General features: G+C 28.6%; 1 protein-coding gene and 1 long non-coding RNA gene across 8 annotated transcripts; one reads left to right on the top strand and one right to left on the bottom strand.

The window, feature by feature from the left end:
* Positions 1-35: 35 nt before the first annotated feature.
* Positions 36-20,561, bottom strand: LOC115876682 (3-hydroxy-3-methylglutaryl-coenzyme A reductase-like). 6 transcript variants are annotated; one of them, XM_030892564.1, is made up of 15 exons: positions 20,420-20,561; positions 12,526-12,718; positions 8,744-8,852; positions 5,075-5,162; positions 4,805-4,995; positions 3,732-3,838; positions 3,527-3,669; positions 3,265-3,369; positions 2,764-2,936; positions 2,375-2,706; positions 2,035-2,276; positions 1,637-1,815; positions 1,377-1,482; positions 874-1,187; positions 37-813 (listed from the first exon to the last, which is right to left on the bottom strand). In XM_030892564.1, exons 2-15 carry the CDS (start codon positions 12,685-12,687, stop codon positions 533-535), a joined length of 2,532 nt encoding a protein of 843 aa, XP_030748424.1. In that variant the 5' UTR covers positions 12,688-12,718; positions 20,420-20,561; the 3' UTR covers positions 37-532. The 6 variants fall into 6 exon arrangements, with proteins under 6 accessions (XP_030748426.1, XP_030748424.1, XP_030748425.1 ...); XM_030892565.1 differs by lacking the exon at positions 20,420-20,561 and adding an exon at positions 20,133-20,147; XM_030892562.1 differs by lacking the exon at positions 20,420-20,561 and adding an exon at positions 19,854-20,065.
* Positions 8,956-10,840, top strand: LOC115876684. 2 transcript variants are annotated; one of them, XR_004049187.1, is made up of 4 exons: positions 8,956-9,205; positions 9,268-9,427; positions 9,521-9,778; positions 9,838-10,840. It is a non-coding gene; the product is annotated as an uncharacterized LOC115876684 (long non-coding RNA). The 2 variants fall into 2 exon arrangements; XR_004049186.1 differs by having other exon boundaries at positions 8,959-9,427.
* Positions 20,562-21,109: the final 548 nt, after the last annotated feature.

The following is a 21,109-nucleotide window of genomic DNA, read 5'->3' as shown; positions in this document are numbered from 1 at the left end:
TTATATGTATTGGGTAAGAAAAAGATAATATTTTTTTCTATTTTATTTTCATTTCTCCTGACTACATGTAAGAACGTATTTAAGACAAAAGCTTACATTACAGAAAATAAGGTACAATATTGACAAAATTCTTTTTTATTGGTACACTTAGGATATACCATGTAAAGAAATCCATGAAACAGAAACATTATTCTAATCCTTGTGTTTTAAATCTAAAAATACTTTATCCACTTTCTATTTCACTTTTCTTTATTATAAAAATTCGTCACAAAATCATTTATTTCCTAAGCATTATTAAACTATACTTCCTATTATATGCATGTTCAACATACATATTATAAATATTTTAAAAATAATTAATTGGATCATACTTTCTTACTTAGTGCCTATGTCAAATAAAGTTAAATTTGGCCGTGACTTTACTATCAGTTTGTAAACCAAACTAAATCTAATTTTATACAATCATCTTGCACATTAAAACCCCATTTCTCTAGTCCATCTTTATTCCTTCCAATTATCTTTATTCTAAATTTCAAATATTGTCCTTGCATGGTGGTAAATACATGTTTTTACTTCTGTCAAAAGCTTGTAATAGTAATGTCGTTGATCTGTTATGCCTTAAATGACTTTTAACTAAGTGTCCAGCTGTTAAGGCTGACATTAAAGACAATTCACCAGCTAACACAGTGGCACATACAATTTTAGCCAGTTGGCAAGCATTAGCACCGGGTTCAGACAAATTGGCACCCTTCACTCCTAATATGTCTAAACAAGCTCCCTGGGCAGGCAGTATTGTACCTCCTCCAATGGTTCCTGTTAAAAAAATATTTTATAAATTATATTATTCAAGAAATAATAATAGTTCTTTATTACCAATTTCAATAGAAGGCATGGTACAAGATATATACAAATCTTCCCCAGAAGGTCCCCATGCTTCCATCAACGTCATACAATTACTGCTACTAACATTTTGAGCTGGATCCTGCCCTGTAGCTATAAATATTGCAGTAACTATATTTGCAGCGTGTGCATTGAAACCGCCTATACTGCCTGCAACTGCAGAACCAATCAGATTTTTCGAATTATTAACATCTATTAAAGCATGTACGCTGGTTTTTAATACATCGGTTATTATTTGACCTGGTACAACAGCCTCACACACTACTGATTTACCTCTACCTTCAATCCTGAAAAAAAGAATAAATAATTTCAAATATATAAAGTACCTATTCAAAAACCCCAGTGGCGGCCCCTTAAGAAACACAGCTTCGACGAAGTCAGGGAACTAAGCATAAACAAAATATTCTTAATATTTTTAAACAAAATATAGAGAAGCAATTTTTTTTGTTATATGTAATGTTGAATTATTTACTCACCAATTGATGGCTGCTGATTTCTTATCAGTACAAAAATTGCCACTGAGACTCATAATTTCCATGTCTGTGAATACTTGTTGCACATATTTCAAAGAGAATTCCGTACCCTTGTTAAAAAATCCACTGTTACCAAATAATAACAATATTTACTCACCAATTGATGGCTGCTGATTTCTTATCAGTACAAAAATTGCCACTGAGACTCATAATTTCCATGTCTGTGAATACTTGTTGCACATATTTCAAAGAGAATTCCGTACCCTTTGATATCATGTTCATTCCCATAGCATCTCCTGTAGTTGCAACAAATCTTACAAATAGATATCTTCCAGCAATTTTTATTGTCATTCTTTGGAGTCTAGCAAATCTACTGCTCGAGTCAAATTGTTGTTTGATTTTTACGTAGTTTTCTTTGTCCTGCATCCATTTCATTGCATCGCTAAAAATATCTATATATTATTATATATTATAAAAGTGAATTCTGTTGAAAATTTAAAATAAGCCAATGCGCTTCCTGGTTCTTTTAAATACAACTTTTTTAAAACCAGCGATGATAATCACTAATGATTAAGCATGTCTTTCAAACGTCAGTAATTATGAACATGAATCTTTTGGAATTATAGAATAATACACTTGGTATTAATTAAATTCTGATTACCTGGCTCTGACAATTGAAGGAAATCTGACAACTGGTCCTCTAGTCATGCCATCTCCAACTACACTACTGTTTACTCCGTTTATCCTCAAAGCCCTACATCCCCTATTGGTGCTAGCTACAAGACACCCCTCCGTGGTAGCCATAGGAATATGAAACTCTTTCCCATCTAGAAGAAGTGGGCCTGCGTATCCAACTGGCACTGGCATATAACCAATGACGTTTTCACAACATGCTCCCATGACCTAAAATATATTCAGAAATAATTTAAAAAATCTATGTTTAAAAAGAGATCTTGATCAACACAGTTAATTTACTTTTTATAAATGAAGCACAACTTTACCTTTGAATAATCATAATTTTTATATGGCAAATCCTTTAAAACTGGCGATTCTACTAGAAGATCCCTTTCTAACAATTTTCTTCTTATTCCTACTCCACGTTCAGGATCATCGACTGCCTTTTCAACTTGATATGCAGCAATGTGCTTGTTCTTTATCAGAAGCAGTACTTCGTCATCTGAAAGGGCTGTAGCACCCAAGTCAATATTATTGTAAACTTTTAAACAGTCTTCTAAACTTCTGCATAAGTTGGATATGGGTTCATCTGGAGGGAAGTCACCTTCAACTTGGTCAGTGTTTGACGTTTGAATTTGCTTGTCCGCGAATAATGGTTCTAAAATTAATCACATTAAGTACTAACTCATTTTTGACACAGTAATGTGATGATTACCATCATTAAAACGGAATATCGGCATTGATTTAACTTCTGGTGTTTTAGGCTTTGACATAGGCTTATCTATTTGTTTAACACTTTCCACTTTTTCTTGGAAAAATAATACTTTTATAACAAGTATTACTAAAGGAACCAGTAATACTATATAATTAGTACTATTCGTCAACCACCTGTAAGATTGAGCTTTATATATAAGAAGGATTTTTCATTGATGATTTGTGGATATTTACATTTCAAGCTTAAAGGTTTTGGCCAATCATAAATTAAAGTAGGACACGAAATTTAAATTTATAGAATTATAGAAAGTAATCACTATTTTACTCTACACATAGAATTCCTGTTGAAATTTATGTCTAATAAATGTCTCAAACTTATTAGTTAAAAAAAAGTAGAAATTCAAACGTAGGCATTAGCTTGAATATACATATAAATATTAATGTTCCTATAATACCGTATTATAAATATTTCTTATAAATATCCTTATATAAGCATAATTACCTTAAAAATAGCTCATGTGGACTTATTAGTTCTTCGGTGCGATTGAGAGATTGTTGAACAAGCGGCCTCATAATGTGCACATCGTTATTTTCGAATGACCAACGACTAAAAAGTTTTCAAATAAGAAAAACTGCCATATGTAATCTCTGCTAAAATCTATGTAACGCAATAGAAAAATATCCCTATGAACAAGCTATTGGCTATTTGCATATTTCTGTATAGAGTTATTTTAAGTTTTGATTGATATTCAAATATTCAATACCTCTGAGCATGAACCAATAAGAGACCGACTGACATAATTAGTTTTACTCGCTGAACTACCGGGTTCGACTTGTGGTCTTCCTCTTTAAATGCTATGTTAAGCAAAGACTCTCTAGCCTTGTAGAAGTTTGTCCATCTCGATAACTAAAAAAACATTTCAAAATATCAAATCAAAATCCTTATTCATTAAAGGTTAAATCTGTTACCTCTAATATTAATGACAAGCATGCTGGATAGAATGTCATAAACACTACGTAATTAACTAATACCGATAAGCAAGCAAACCAGGATAACATTTCTAACCTTTGTACACCTAAAAAGGAATATTTTGTTAATAGCTATCCTAAATAATAATTAAGTATAAATTTATGAAATGTTATTAAAATTGGAGACCAGAAGAAAAACGTTTTCAGACAACCCTCGTATATATATATATATATATATATATCCATAAAATAATCCATAATGTTTACCAATTTCCATAATTACTAGCAATAAACCTGTATAACCACATCTGGTAGATATTAATATCTATATTAGTTCTATATACAGGGTGAGTCTTAAATAAGTGCAAATATTTTTAGGGGAGTATATTTCGACCCCAGAAACACGATTATGTGGGTTTTCTCGCAACTTTTTGAAAATTTGGATTTTTTTGAAAACAAATTCGGCATTTTTTTAGTTTTTAGGTAAAAAACATAATTTCTTGATAAAATGGCAAGAAAGAAAGGTAGTAGATTTAATTTACAAGAAAGAAAATTCAAAAAAAATCCGGTGGTTCTCAAAAATTTAAGCAAAAAATCATTTTTTTTTTTAATTTCCAAAATAAAATAACTCGGTTATTTTGGACTTATTTGAAAACGGCAAAGAAAAAATATGTGTCTTTTATCAAGATCTACCAGACCTCAATATTTGCATTTATACAAGACTCACCCTGTATAAGTAAGCTATTCTTAAAGTTTCTGTTTACATCTTTACACTTGGTATATTTATATACGCAAAATAAAATAAAATTTAATATTTTTATCATTAACTATAACGTCAAATAAATGACAAAATAATTAATAAAGTAGAATTAGTTAAATAGATATTTAATAGAAAACGATGTTAACATTTCATCATCGTTTATACGTAAAAAAATAATACCGACTTTGATATCTACATTACAGCCAAAGTTTCTACGGCTCACCAATACCGTGCCAATACGCTGTATTTCCGCTTAGTGGGTTATGAAATACGAGGGCTTATAGAAAAATAACAAGAAAAACAACAAAGTTACCTGATAGTGTTCCTACACCAATAACAAGCGTTTCAACTACAGCGTCCAGCGTTATCGTGGGTCCTAAAACCGATAACCCTTTAGCAATATTGTTCTTCATTTCATTCTGGTTTTTAGCATTCAGAGCGAACTTGGCTAATGTTGCTGCTTTAGGTAGATCAGTTAACAAAAGGAAGAAAAACAGAGCATCTCTAAAAATAAATTATTTGAATTAGTCCAAGATTTGATATTAATATAGGTTTCCATTAAATTTAAATGTTGGAAACTTACTTTAGATCGCTTGTTTTTATCCTGAGAATATTTAATACAGCTGAAGTAAAGACAAAGCTGGAAAATACAGTAAATAAACCAGCAATACCTAAAAACAAAAATAAGATGTTTTCGAACATATACCTCCAGTGTAGTTTAAATTATTTTATCAGACATCGAAGTAGCTTATTAATTAACCAGTTGTTATAAAAAAATATGATCAAAGAGCTTGGACTTTTGATATTTATTTTTTTTTAATGTAATATCACAATATACTTGGTTGTATGTCATCATATAAAACATACTTGATTATGAGACTTTTTGATCATGTTTATTGCTAATGTACAATTACAGCTTCCCCAAAATGCTATGATATATCTGTATGTATATTGTAGCTATCCACGAATCTATCGCACTATTCTGTATAAAGTTTTTAAGAAAAAGTTGGATATGAAGCAGTGGCATATGGCACTGAGGCCCCCAGTTGTCAAGTTACGCCACTGATATGAAGAAATTATGCTCATTGGATTCTGAATCTCCCAAATGACCTAAATTGTTAATATGGCTTATTTTACTAACAGTTAGTGCTAAAAACTTTTTATTTCTTATTTTAAACAAGAATCTGGTATGCACTTAAAACGTCAGGCAAAAAAGTTCTAATGTAAACCAGCTAATGTATTATTAGTACCAACTGAAAATCGATATATAGGACAACGGCAGGTTTCACAGCAGGCTAAAATCTTACAACAGCTAAAGAAATAATAGTCAATAAGAAGTCAATACCCTAGAATTACAAGAAAAAATAATACGCCTCCACCTCAATACAAATTATAAAATAAGAATAGGAAGTGATTTTCGAAAAATGGTATAGTAAGAAATGTGTATAGAAATTGGGGTCAGGAATTCGAGAGGCACACATTGTTCCAAGCCATTGGTGGATATTTTAGTGTTTTTTTAATTTATTGCCAATTAACTTCTGCTGTTTTCCTCATCATGGTTTACAAGAAAAATTTCAGTGTAAATTATATATCAAAACTTAAGAAATATCGCTAAAAATAGTAGTTTTTACAGTGTATTGCGGCATTGAGAGACTGTGTAGTATTTAAAATTACTAGAAGAAATATACAGGGTGAGCCAAGGATAGAGTATAGAATCAAAGCAGGTTTAATTTGTTTCGAGATATATGAAGAATCTAAAAATAAAGTAAATAATTTGGTGTTCAACACTTTAACATCTATTCGTAATTCCACAAACAAATAAAAGAATGAAGTATTTTCTATCGTTGTTTCACCCTGTAGAGCTTAAAATGGTACTGTAAATTTTTATTATATTATATTAACTAATATTTCTTACATTTATTAACGTTGATGATAAAATATTTATTTATATGAACTTATTACGAAAAACAATATTTCTATCTAGGTGTTACAATACAAATTTTTAGAAATAACTAAACATAGAAATTTTTGCGTTTTTAATTATTTCCGTTCTAATTTCCTATAATTATTATTTAAATATAGAAAATATAATAGAAATCTATTTATACATATTTCATACTTTTTCGCGCTAGTAACTGGCACGGACCAGTGATACTGGCGCCAGCTACTGGATACGTGTAAATTAGCATTTTAGTTATTGATGTCCTATTATTTTTGTAAAATGCCATAACAAAGAGCTATATAAAACAAATTTTAAAAAAATTGCGGAAAATAATGCAAATTTTATAAAAAAAGGAAGTAAAACAGGTGGACGTTTCATTAACATTTTATTAAAAACCAATTAATTAATTCATTGCAAATACCTCAATGCCGTCCGAATATGTTCAAATATGTCAAATATTCGTTCCTGCATGCTTTCCCATGATGTAGTGTACTATGTAGTGGTTCATATTAAAATTAAGTTATTAAAATTCATTCTGCCGTAATCATTGTGAATATTAATTGAAATACATGTGTAAAATACAAAAATTGATTTGCGGCAATAATTACATAAAGAAGTTACGAGGTGGCAATCGATCGTGATGTAAAAGTGACATTGACTTTCTCCGCACAGAATGACATGCTGCATATACGGCCGAAGATTCCGACCTTGAAATCATTTTCACTCTGCTTTCTTCATATATCAGATTTTCTGTCTTTATTATTAAAATTATCGAACCAGTTTTGAGCGAAGAAAGCAAGAGCGAAACATGGATTTTGTTAGATGCATATTCAACTATTTCAATAATTCTATTACTGATGTATCCCTGTATGAAAACTTGCCAGTACATATTTTGATATTCTGTTGGCTATTACAAACGTTAATTTAACATACTACTGTTTCTTAGTTTATAAATGTTTTAAATATAAATTAACATAAAAAATATCAATTTACAATTTAAACAAAACTGTTACTTCCAAATAACAGTTGAAACAACAGCCTGAAATAACAGATTTATGTTCTATTTGTGAATTTGGGAATCACCAAATAATATTTACCAGGCTTTCGAACATTAGAATCACTGTTATTTTTTGCAGTAGCAGTTTTTGTTTTATAGCCGTAACTGTTGTAGCTTGTATAGAGAGTAATAACAACCAGTTCTGCTTTTGTATGATTATCGATCATCAGAGGCACTGAGTCAGTTCAGTTGTGACAAAGGCAACAGTTACTCTGAAAGCCCGTCCAAATAAGCAGTATAGCGCTTGCTGTTTTTATACCTGTTATTTTTTGAGATAACCAACTATTGAAAACTGTAACAGTTGTTTACTTTTAATGTATGTATGCAGGTAAATTTAGGGAAAGCGACTAATAAAAGTGTGTTTGCTTGTTAACTTTTATTAAAAAAATACGTATACGGTTATATATATATAATATTAATATTTTATATTTTTACCTCTCCCAGGTTATCTAGTTGTCAAAAAGCTAAAATAAAATAAACGCCTTAAATACTGACTGTTAATTAATTGATCCTGTGGCATTTTTAGCATTCATAAAAAATTCCAAAACGAAAAATATTTTGTAACAACTCTGTTCTTAAGTCGGTCATATTAGTAGGTATGAGAAATACATTGAAACACCTGTTGATATTGTAGTTTTGTAAGATACAAAACTGAAATAATACAAACGCTTATGTTAATACAGAATTTCATTGAAGCCATTATTTTATATTAAAAAACAAAAAATCAAAAAATTGACAAGAAATTGTTCAGGATTTTCATTTTTTGGAATTATACAGGGTATTTCAAGTAACATGTCGCATCTCTCGTGGGGTGATTCCTCACGGAAAAATAAGATTCATTTTTCATATCAACGATTCTGTTTTGTTTAAAAATTAACCCCTTGTAGCTACGAAACAAAGCAGAATCGGACCTATAAAAATAAATCTTATTTTTACGTGAGAAATCTCCCCACGAGAGATGGAAACACCCTGTATACATAATAATAGTACTTTAAAAATTTACCTATATAATAGTTAAAAAATACTAGTTCGGGGCCTAATTATTTTCCTGCACTCCTTATAGCTTTTTTCCACAGACCAATGAAATTTAAATACCAAAATAACTATTTTACACCACATAAATTCAAAGATATTAAAAAATTAATCAATCATTCAAAAATAAAGACTATATGGAGAAAAAATCTTTAATATGAACTCTATTTAGTGGCTACTTCGATGACATTTTCCACTATACTACTATATAATTTACTTACCAAGTACGTATTTCGAACTCAAGAGTTTCCTGAACTGATAATAGAAGTAGAGAACAGTAAGGCATCTAATAATCGTCATCACAATAATATCAGCTGAATTGTCATCAATCTGAAAGAAATACATTCTTAGTGGTAGTACTACAAGAAAGTAATCTTTTTTGCAAATTTAAAATCATTTCATAGGTTAATTCCATCGAATCTAAATACTTTTACAAAGATTTGAGACTTTTGCAAAAAACAACAGATATTTCTCAGACTTTCTGGTTATGTACTTACTATATCATATAAGTAAACAATGTTTTATGTTCTGTTTTGTAAATACATCAGTTGAATGAGAGCATACTCGCAGAATGCTATATTTAAACTCATAGTAGCACAGTTAGAGCTTTATTTTGTTACAACCGCAATTTTAGTACATTTATAACTATCTTTTGTTTAATTGCTTATAAATATTACAATAATGTGAATATAGGATGAAGGTTTTTAAGAAAAATTAATTGAACATTGTTATCTTTTTTTCCTAGACATCGATCACCGGGATCATTAGCCATGGACTACACGTTACGGATAAATCCTTTACAAGGATAATTGAAAAATTTAAATTAACATGCACATTTTAAGTTGAGTGATAAAAAGATCAAAAACAAACCCAAAAATGTAGAGAAAATCAAACAAGAAAAGTAGGTAAGTATGTAGTTATATCAGAGTATCACAGATGGTGATTTGTTAATATCTTTCATAAAGTTTTTAAAATATATTTATTTTTTCCTTCTTCAGCTAAATTTCTGCGAATTTCACCACGTATCTGGAATGTACTTCTTTCTATCATATATTAAGGACATTCACATATAATGTGTGTACTGTCAACTCAACATCACAGACTATGCACATTAGAGGCATTTTGCCTTTAAGCAGATATGCATGTGTCACTGCAGTATGCCCAATACGAAGACATAAGGATATTGAGCTTGCTGAGCAGTTTCACCTGCCATTGTGCTGCCAAGGACATTAGTGTGGCTTGGGATCCATAGTAACGTGAGTTTGTTTCCCCTTTCACTACACTTTCGAATAAAAGTCTGAATTTTTGGTTTCAGACGATCTTGGACAAATACGTCATTAATTTTAGACACGATCTCTACAGAGTCAGAGACAATTATCACTCTAGTTTGATTGTATTCCTCGATACCATAGGATAAGGCTTTTCAAATAGCAAAATGTTCTGTGAAGAAAGCTGATGCTTCATGTCCCAAAGTCGATTGAAAAGCTGACCCGTTGATAGTATTTGCACATCCAGCATCAGTTGTGGATCTAGTATTTTCTGGAACTGTTGTTGGTATATTTCAGGTGACATATTCTTTGACATATTAGCCATGGAGGATTTTCATGAGGGATTTCATTGATTATCATAGGCAGATGTTCTTTTTATCTATGACGGGATAGCATTGTTTCTCTTACTATACTGCTAGGATTTGCCAATGCCGAAGTGAGGTAAATTGCGCTAACTTCTTCCTTCTGTATTTTTAAGGAGCTCTATTCCCGCTTCAGCACATATAGACTATGTGCGGAGCTTGTGTAAAAAGCTCCAAGATCTTGTTGCTGTTGACCTTCGTAAGATGCATTATTGAGTCACAAGTTCTCATCTAAAAGATATTAACTATCATTATAAACATTAACGGAGCTCAACTGACTCAACGTTACCTAAGTCACGAATCCAGTTTGTCTTAAAACACGTAATATCATTCGTCTCATTTATTAATAAATTATTATTACCTAATTAAAGATTTATTAAATCGAATTAGATTATTAAATTGCCATCACAATCTAAAAAGCATTATTGCTAAGGTGGCATTTAAATTTTATTAATTTTTATCATATCAAAAATGAAGCAATACTATAAAGTTATTTAATTGGTCAATTATAAAGGCATTACATAACCTAAACTCATTGACCCATATTTGAATAAGGTGAAATTGATATTATTGTTGGGCATTATGACAAATTAGTGTAATTACGTATTGTCAAATGAATATGAAAATTAAACCAGACACATAACAAATAGTGTGATTTATTTATTTATGCTATTTTATGAATCATTTGGAATGGAACTAATGACTTGTATTATTGTTTAGATAGTTTCATAGATTTGTATCAATTTATTGGTTTGTTTGTTTAGTAGATGAGTTGATGATACTATTGATAAAGAGAAACGAATCAAAGAAGGGTACCACGTGTTTTAAAGCATCATTTTTGGGAATTTTGTCGTTCTTTCTTCAGATTGACTGGCAATATCTGCACATGGCTTTGTCCCTGAATCCCATCAACTTCAGATGCTAATAGCTTACAATGCCCTGTTAGTAGACCCACTACACACAACTTTGACAGTCTTCCTGTATTTGCTTATCAATCTGCCTTAAATTTTTGCGAATGTTCTACTATAAACTTTTGTCGCTTTTGCGTTTAGCCTCCCCTTTCCCGAATCCTGGATCCGCCCCTGACCCTTGTATAATACAAACAAAATCTGTCTCGTATTGAGAGCATTATACTGACTCTTTTGCAAATGAAACAAATCCAAATTGTGTTTATAATAAAACGGTCGTTTCTCTAAACTCCTAAATCAATAATTTTCGAACGAGATGAATTTACGCGCTTTGTAATGCACTTGGGTGTTTTCAATCGAAAGACGCATTACAATATTGCAATTTACCGTTACACAGCCTCATAAATTTATCACTTAACGTAAATCAATTTATCTTATTTGCGATATAAAACGCATAGAGGGATCTGAATACATTTAACCTATAACTAAGATTATTCAAGAGGATACTAAAATGTCAATTGCCTGCCATAATACTTGCTATAAACTAAATAAGAAAGTCATTGCGTAGAAGAATTTTTCCGTATGTTATGGCCGGTTTTCGACAGTTTTGATATGATTTACGATAGTCAAAGTTCAAGCAAAATATATTGTGATTTTTGTCACATATACAGGGTGGCGCACTTCATCCGCTTCGGTTGATTATACGACAATGGAAAGATTTAAAAACAAAATGTTTTATGGGTATATTGTGGGAAGACACAAATATTTATCTATTTAGAAATATACAGTGTTTCAGAACTAAGATCCATACCAAAGTTATATTTTTTCTTATGGAACCACCGCTATTTTTTAGGCTCCACAGAGTATTGCATTTGAAATAACGATGTTTTTATGTAAAATAAATATTTAAAATAGACCAGCAATTGTTGATACCCCTGTACACATTAAACGAAGCAATCAAATTTTGCAGTAAAGTTTATTTTTCTTGCTTAAAATTCAGTACAAGAATTAATTCTGAAAAGTACTGTACACGGTGTTTAGAATCTTTTTTATTATAGCATGCATATTCAAATATTTTCAAATATCTGAAAAACCAAAGCTTGTAAACATATTTAACTCTTATAATAAATGCCTTATTTTGTGTCCAAGGATCCAAAAATGAAGTAAAATACCGGGTGTTCCATGAGAAAAAATATAACTTTGGTTTGAATTTTAGTTCTCACACCTTTTATATTTCCTTCCCCCATATACCCATAAAATATTTTGTTTGTACATCGTTCCGTTTTTGTAGAGTCAACCGAGGCGAATGAGGTGTGCTACCCTGTATATAATATTATACCATAGATAAACAACATTGATTTGTATTTTGCAATATTCTGAGGAAAATATATAAACAATTTTTTCAGTTTTTTAATCGAAATGATGAATATGAAAAAATGAAAATGATTTATTAAACTTGTCTTACCCCATGATGACAATCTAAGCAGGGTTTTTGCGTCCTTATTGGAAATCCAGGATTCTGTCTTTCAATTGTTAACATACAGGCTATAATTGTGAACGTAGCTACAATAACTTCCCATGGGTGATTGGTGCAAAATTCTCCATGAATTCTAAATAGCGTCGACATGGCTAATAATACTATTACTCCTTGTCAAAATCTGAAATTAATTAAATATCGGTAATTATAATAATTATAAAATATATTTCTAGTTTTTTACTTGCATTTTAAATATAATGGTTTATATAATAATATTTCCAAATATTTTTGCAGTCATATATTCTCATGTATATTTATTGAATATTTAAGTAAATTTGCTTTATTTCTATTTCCCAAGACTAAAACTACAGTTTTAGAAAAGGTTATGCTATTGTGTAAAGCCGAATAACGTTATTGAATTCCTACGTTATTAGAAAATTGATATTTTTTTGGTTCTCTTAATATTTATGTTCAATTGTTCAAGTTTAAGTGATAAACTTTTTCAAAAAAATGTTGAAGTTTCCATTGCTAAAAATGATGCGCGTGACTAAATACGAGTTGACATAATATCATCTCCTTTAAATTAGCATGCCTAAAAGACTTGTTCCTTGTTGAGCAAGTGTTTCATATCGATGAACACAATTAGAATAATTGATATGATGGTCTATAGCAGGCATGCACGAAGGTTGCTATATACTTTCTCCTTCAAAGGCTACAACCTTCATACTATTATCCTAAATTATATTAATAACAACGGCTATGAGTTCAAGTGCTCCATCCACATACATCGGCTATAGTAAATAGCACATTGCAAAACTAGAAGTCATTATTTCGAAAGAACGGTGTAGTTGCTAATTATTTCAAGATTAGATTTTCAGTACATTTAATTTTTAAGATGCAGAAAATTAAATATTATAATATGTATCTTTACCTCCTTGAGAAGTTTTACCTTTTTTAAATGTAATTGAAGCATAAAAATATTAATTTATGCAGAATTTTTACTCATAAAATATACAGTAACATTCAAAAAACAAAGAATTTGAGAGATTTTAATTCAGAAAGTATCAAAAATGTCTGTAATAAGTAAGTCTTCTTTCTTTCCCGATATTTGATCATTACGTATTTAATCACAGCCTTGGCGAAATTAAATTTATTCCTAAATATGTTAATATTAACATAGTACGATATTTTGTTCATTTTAACATATAATAATCTGATTTTGAAGTCTTCCTGACTATTTTTTTAAGGAAGAAAAACTAAAGAACGGTTTATATTTAGATTATGGCCTCCCATATCATCTTTAAATATAATTTATTATAATCCATATCCTCCCCCATATCATCTAGCATCATTTAACTTCAGATATCTTTAATAGATCTGTCATTTAACGTAAATAAAGAATATTATATATCAGTTTTTTTTATCGGTTACTGAGAAAAATCGTACCCTTACTTGTCACCAGACACACAAAAATGTATCGAATTAGTCTGACATTTTTGGTCCACACTGATTAATGTTTCCTATACGCCCGCGCTACCTGACTAGGTCTTCTTTGTTAAATGCTAACCAACAACCAATAAGGTATTTTTATTTTAGTTTATTGACTCGAAAATTTAGCAAAACCACAGCAATACTATAAAAATTTTCTGTATAGTCAATTTAAAAAGATTAATGTTTTGTAATTTATCATTTAAGATCATTGGTAATTGAGTAAAATTTTGAAAATGCAATTAAAGTAAATAATACAGAATTCTGGTAAACCCAATGTCAATTTATTTTAAACTAGGAAAGTACATTTTTTTTTCTTTTGACGTAGGTAAAAATTTTAGTAAACCTCGATATAAATTAGTTTGAACTAAAAAAAAACTAAAAATATTGCAAAATCAATAGAAAATTATTTGTATAGAATAGAGAATAAAAAAGTAAACCGTGTTAGTTTAGTTTTAATTATTCTTATTTCTTTTACTTCGCAATCAATGTATGTTAACAATTTAATTGTTATATTTCAACAAATCTGCAATGTATAATGTGAATGCTATGTTGTTAATTTGTATGTCAGCCATGTCAGCGACGTATTTCAACAAGGGACATAAAATTGCAGTTGAGTCTACCAGGAATATCGCCATTTAAACAAACAATTAATGTCAAAATACATCTGTTTTTATGCTAAAAGTTCTTCTTTAAATCTACTTAAAAAGAAGCTTCATTAATACAGTATTGAAATTTTTCAAGAAGTATTATGCTACATATTTCTGACTCAATAAACTCGTAGATATACAGGGAAAGACTACCCAGAAATTTGAGGTAGCCTAATTCAGTTATCTATCTATCCAATATATTTAAACATTATACATTTTTCTTTTCTGTTCTCAAAAACAAAAGAGCCATAATTTATATTTATTTTCCAACAATTTCAAAACCTTAATGTGGAATAATGCGGTAGTAAATTAAAATTCAGCGCTTGTCTTCTGTAGAAATTTACATATTAGCATCATTCGGTACAGAAAACATGTAGAAATAATATAGTTTTATGTAAAACGCAAAAAAAATCAGACGCCAATAAAAAAATCAATTTTTGGTATAACTCGATGAGGTTACTTACAGATTAAGTTGCTTTATATTTAAATCAAAATATAGTGTTTTGTAATACACACTAAATGACACACTATATTCACTGTCCTATTATGTATTCCAAACTCGATTAATGTCCATATCAGTAATTCTAGCTAAGGCAACTGGTAAGTCTCGTTTTGTGGTACCAAATATCTAACAAATCTATTCATTATTTCCAATTAAAATTCGTCAATATTTTTTTAAGCGACATCAATTTGTCATGGTGTATTTTTTACGCCGATCATATATCCATTTAATTTTTCCCATTAGTCATTTTTAAGCATCAATATGTCACATTTTAAGACTATAAAATATCTACGTAAGTAAGTATATGCCTAATTAGAACTACCTAAATCAATCACTTTGGTACTTACTTATATTTGAAAATGTACTTCGATGACATTAAAAATTGGGAAATTTTCAAATAAGAAAGACGTATCTATTTTGTTTAGTTTTTTTGCATGGTGTTTGGTGTTATTTTAAATATAATAAAAGTTCTAAGTAAATTTAAGAATATATATAATCTTAGAAAAACAAATAAGTGTAATATGAGTATAAGAAGAATTTTGGAAATTTTAAAATACCTAGATATTGCAGGCATTGCACGTGGTAAATAAATAACATTTTAAGCGCAAATATAAGAGCAATACACTTCTTAGAAAGAAGAAATGTTTATTCTTACATTTCTGTATACAGCATCTTATTTTAAGAACAGCTAATGTCATCAAAGGCACTTAACTTCGATACTTCTTATATCCTCAGCGTAAAGAACGATCAAATGATTTTAATAACACATATTTTTTTAATTTAATTCCTATATTTTTTTCAAAATGTACATTTAAAAAATAACCAATTGCATATTGCAATAGACTGAAAGCACTGGTACTACATCTTTATAAAAGGTAAATATAAAATTAAGAAATTATACAAAGGTAAACGAGCTCTCTTAATTTTTAAGTACACCAATTAGTAGATGGGTTTTCAGAATTTATAAAAAATACTTCAGTAAAACTAAAACGGATGTACAAAATAAAACAGGTTTTTGGAAAAGCTTAAAATAGTTTTCAAGTATTTATCTTTTATAATTTTCTTAGATACCCAGCTCCATAAATATTTAATAAAATAATAACACCTTTTTAGAATTTAGGATTCTCAAGAACCATGAATAATATTTTATATTTTAAACTTACACTCTGTAATTGATTTCCAGACAATTTTTTCAAAAATTTTTTATTTTATTTTTTAACCAAATTTCCTTACCATTTTTTATAAAATAATTAATTATGTTCTGCGCCCCCCCCCTACAACAGGGAGATCCCCATGTATGATGAGTTATAAACTGTATAATAAGTATTATAACTCAAGAAAGGGGGACACAATAGATCTTTAAGGTTAGGGCTTAGTTTTTTATTGTAAATAATAAGTCCTCTTAAAGATATATAAATATGTAAAAGAAACATTAATATTTGATGTTTTTTTTAATATAATTTTAATATATTTAGTTGTTATAGTTAGTATAGTTAGTTATACATAGTAATCGTATATTTCTCAAAAAGGAATTCATAATAAATATTAAAATTCTTGTTTGTCTGAAATACTTAAAAAGTTATTAAAAATAATAAACAAATCTCGTACGCGCATGAAATAAAATATAATGCTGACGATTATTATTAGGATTAGCGGTCTCAGATTAAAAGCGTGCCACTAAAAACCTGAGATGATATGCATATGCACTTGTCAGCTTGATCTAATTTTGCTAAGCCGCATATGCTTAAGTCAGCATAACGCAATCTTAAGAGTCCTCCATCACGAACTGAAACGCACTAGGACGAGGTTTGTATATACGCTTAACGCCTTTTTTCTTCACGCTGTTATGGAATCATCCAGTTCAAATATATTATACAGATTATCTTTGAATTTGTGCTAAGAACAACAAAGGCCTGTCTTATATCATCTGGCTTTATGATATGTTTTGTTAATATGAATGAAATAAAATGTTAAAACAGGGTTGTATACATAAACTAAATTGTTTTTGATCTGATATGATTGCTATTATAAATTTAATTCGTCTATTAGTATTATTTGAGTAAAATTGTTTAGAAATATCTTCACTGCATCTTTATATTATCACTTGATTTTTTAATTGAAATAAAAAAGTAACATTTGCTATGCAAATATTTCTGTTTATTATTTCTATATTATTGGCTATTCAGCAAATATTATTTGTTTGTTATTACCGCTTAATGAATAAATACTTTGTGATTAAGCGCGAGCTCTTTAGAATTTAGGTTAAATATTTTCATTTTTTGCGTAATCGCTGTAGTTTTCTGATTTAATCTATTCGGTTCTTAAAATGACCTTGCAATCTAAGAACATAATGCACACAACAAAATGCATCAAAACAGTAAGAATTATCCAAATAATCTAAATGCATTGATGGCAATAACGTATTTCTATCTCCATGTAAATATTAAAACAAATTAAATGTAAATTAAAAAAATCTAATAAAAAAGAATAAATTAAAAGAAAGTAAATGAAGACACGGTATTTTTATTTGTGAAAAAAATGAGATAAAAAAAAAGTTCAAGGACTAGTTTAAATATCCCAGTTAATATTTTTTTGTAATTGATAAGTATTGCTAATTAATACTATTTGATTATGGTACATTTCTCACATTCTTTGTGATTCAATATATTCAACGATATAGTTGACAAATTATCAAATATTTTTCAATCTCACAATAACAACCGGTTTAAAGGAATTATAACAATAGAAATTAGAGAAATGTAATTTTCCTTTATGGTAGTTTTGTTATGGGTTGAAATATTTCGAGAATTTTCGTTTTTTTTTCTGTTAAAGTATTTTATAAAAATTTACAAATGTGCTACAAAATTAAAACGATATTATAATTCACACTCACTATAACTAATTTTCAATAATACTTAAATTATTTATTATGGAACGCAAAAATGTAAAATATTATTAAGTTTTAATTCAAAATTATAATTAATGAAATAGTGCATACAAACTTACCCGCAAATTTAATTCGCTTAGTAATTAAAGAACCAAAACATACCGTAGAGCGCGACCGAATAAAATAAATTTCATTCACCAGGAATGAAATGCGTAAGTGCCAAATCTGCACTGACCGGTGGATCAGCAAGACCTGAATGAGTTTCGTAAATTTGGTGGGGTTACTATTTTCTGTTTTAACAGCTTAGAAACAATTTACCGATCTACTTTTAAATTTTGTCCACCTCATAAAATCTGTTTAAATTAACTCTAATCCATTTTTTCTTCTGGAGAAAGGATTCTTCAAGTCATGAACCGTTCAGCACTAATTATTTAAAAAGAAAACAGAGTAAAAGAATTTAATTACATGCTGAAATGAAAATATAATACCTTCTCAAAAATAGAAAGTTTGACATTAGGCCTGAGAGCTGCAAAAAATATTTATTTTATTCTAATTATAAAATTATTATAATTCTAATAAACCATTTAAAATTCACTGACCAAAACTGATCCCCAATTTAATAGACTGCAAATAGTTCATTTATAATTATTTCAAAATTAAAAATATATATATTCGACTGAAATGAATACTTTAATAACTTAATTCTTCGCAAAACAATTCTTATCTATTATACCCAAAAATGCATATAATGACATACTATATAATAATTTTACGAAATAAAAAAACAGATATATGTAATGTTACTATTATGAGAAAATATTTTAAATATTAAATTAAAGGAAATTCTTATATATTTAGTGTCTCGTACATTACATAAAATCATTACAAAAATGAATTCATATAATAAAAATATGTAATGCAACAGTAATGACATTACATATTTTTTTTCAGTTTATCAGAACATCAACGGTTTTAATAGACCTGTGTTAAAAAGTGTTTTCGAAGTACATGATGACATTTAGACATTTTAAATGCCCCTTTCAAAACAAAAAAAAATGGAAATATTACCCCTTGAAATTTAAGCATTGGTGAATGGGTAAATTTGTTTAGGTATAAAAAGCTAGACTTACAACAAAGTTTAGAGAATTCTGTAAACTTAGGTAGTTTCTGTTTGTTTTCTAACGCAGATGCATTTAAAAAATTAACTCTTTTATTTTTCTTGGGTTCTATATGATTGAAAGAATAACTTATGAGTAATTTTCTTTTGTTATTATGTATTTATTTATTCATGATATGGGAATATAAATAAGAATATAAATTATTACCTATATTACAAGTCTAGAAAAATAATATAAATCCAAATTTGGGGGGGGGGGAATTACATTTAAATCTTCTCCATTTAACATAATAATAATGATAAATTTAATCATAAATTAATAATTAATTTATTGCTTTAATAATAATTGCTTTACGTAGTCATTTACTAAACTTATTATCAATGTAGAGAAAACAAATATTTTGATAATTAAATTTAAATCTTAAATTTCATAATATTTCTTGAAAATGATTATATTTTTTAATAATTGTTTAACTACCTAATCATTTAGTAATTTAACTAAAAGAAGGAACTAGGTATATTATCTAGAAATCAGAATTTGCTTTTAAAGCTTTTACATAATTATTTACCGAAATTATTAGTAAAACGCCAATATACTATATTAACAATAAACTGAAGGTCTTAGAAGGTATCAAAGTGAACTAGGTTAAAAAGACCATGAGTAAAACTTACCAAAAAGCACAATCACTCATTAATTAAAAGACCGAAACATACCGTATCACGTTAACCAATTCTCATTCTATCGAAAGACTAAACACTAAACTGATCAGCACCGTTTGAACTGTGGTTTGAATGAACCTTTTAAATTTGGTGGGGCTACTATTTTCTGTTTTAATAGTAAGCCATATTAATCACAACCACTTGAAAGTTATTTAAATTAAAATTTATAATTTGCATATACCGAAAACTGTAACCGATAAGATACCACATTTTTATTGAAGCAGTACCTACTTAATTTTCATTTTCCTTCATTCAAGCAACATCTTTACAAAAAATGGTTCGAGGTTTTCCTAAACTTATCAGAAGAAAGCTCAAATCTCGTTTTGAAATTATTGAAACCAAATTTTAATTAAATTTAAAATATATTATATAATTGTAATAATAGTTGTGTTATCAACACTGATTTTAAACTCTCTAGTCTAACAAAATTATTCCTGATAAAGAAAATTAAAAAAGAAAATATTTTGACACACAAATATTTTTCTTGTATATTTCAAGAAAATGCACACATATCTTACGTCTTGAGCGATCTTGTGAAATAGAGCTCTTAGTAAATTTTATCGTCCTTCCAGATGTCGAGCCCATTTAAATTTGATGACCAATGGCTAAGCCCTAACCCGTGGACAGATGAGCAGGTAAAAGAGTAAAGAAACGATATCTGAGTTACATCACGTATCTATTCATTCATATAAATTACATTACGCAAAATTGATAAAAGTATGTAAAATTTAATAATGATAAAGTAAAATCACAGATATAAAGCTTTTGCAAAAATATTGTAATTTACATTTTAGTAGCAATTTATGTAATATCATATGTTTTATATTATAATCGTTAAATAAAACTTAATTATACAATATTATATAATATATAATATATAAACTTATAATAATATGAACTTTATGAAAGTTTGAATAAAAGTTGGAATATAAAATCCTATCAAGCTATCAAGTATTATAGTTATACAACACATTATACAATTAATAGCTCGTAAGAAAAAAAAGAAACCTGTAGAATTTACATGTATCTTTTAGTACCATAGGGTACCATAGTTGGATTGACAGTGTAAATCGCATTATATATTTAGAGCTTATGTTTTATTAATATACATATGTTTAGGATTATTTTAAATTCATAATACAGATATTATTTATGCTATATAATATATATTCTTCTTTAAAGAAAAAGGATTAGTTCATAGAATTCAT

The sequence above is a fragment of the Sitophilus oryzae genome, unplaced genomic scaffold (assembly GCF_002938485.1).
Source record: "Sitophilus oryzae breed Bouriz unplaced genomic scaffold, Soryzae_2.0 scaffold_1440_pilon_pilon, whole genome shotgun sequence".
In the NCBI taxonomy this organism is placed as follows: domain Eukaryota; kingdom Metazoa; phylum Arthropoda; class Insecta; order Coleoptera; family Curculionidae; genus Sitophilus; species Sitophilus oryzae.
Note: the sequence above shows the minus strand (reverse complement) of the source record. Positions and strands in the feature narration are given on the sequence as shown.

Bases quoted from the DNA above. Each gene is read 5' to 3' on its own strand.
- LOC115876682 (XM_030892564.1), bottom strand. From the start codon at position 12,687: ATGTCGACGCTATTTAGAATTCATGGAGAATTTTGCACCAATCACCCA. The intron at 2,707-2,763 runs GTAATCATCACA...GATTAATTTTAG, and splicing joins GATATTCCGTTTTAATGATG to AACCATTATTCGCGGACAAG. The intron at 814-873 runs GTAATAAAGAAC...TTTTTTTAACAG, and splicing joins CATGCCTTCTATTGAAATTG to GAACCATTGGAGGAGGTACA.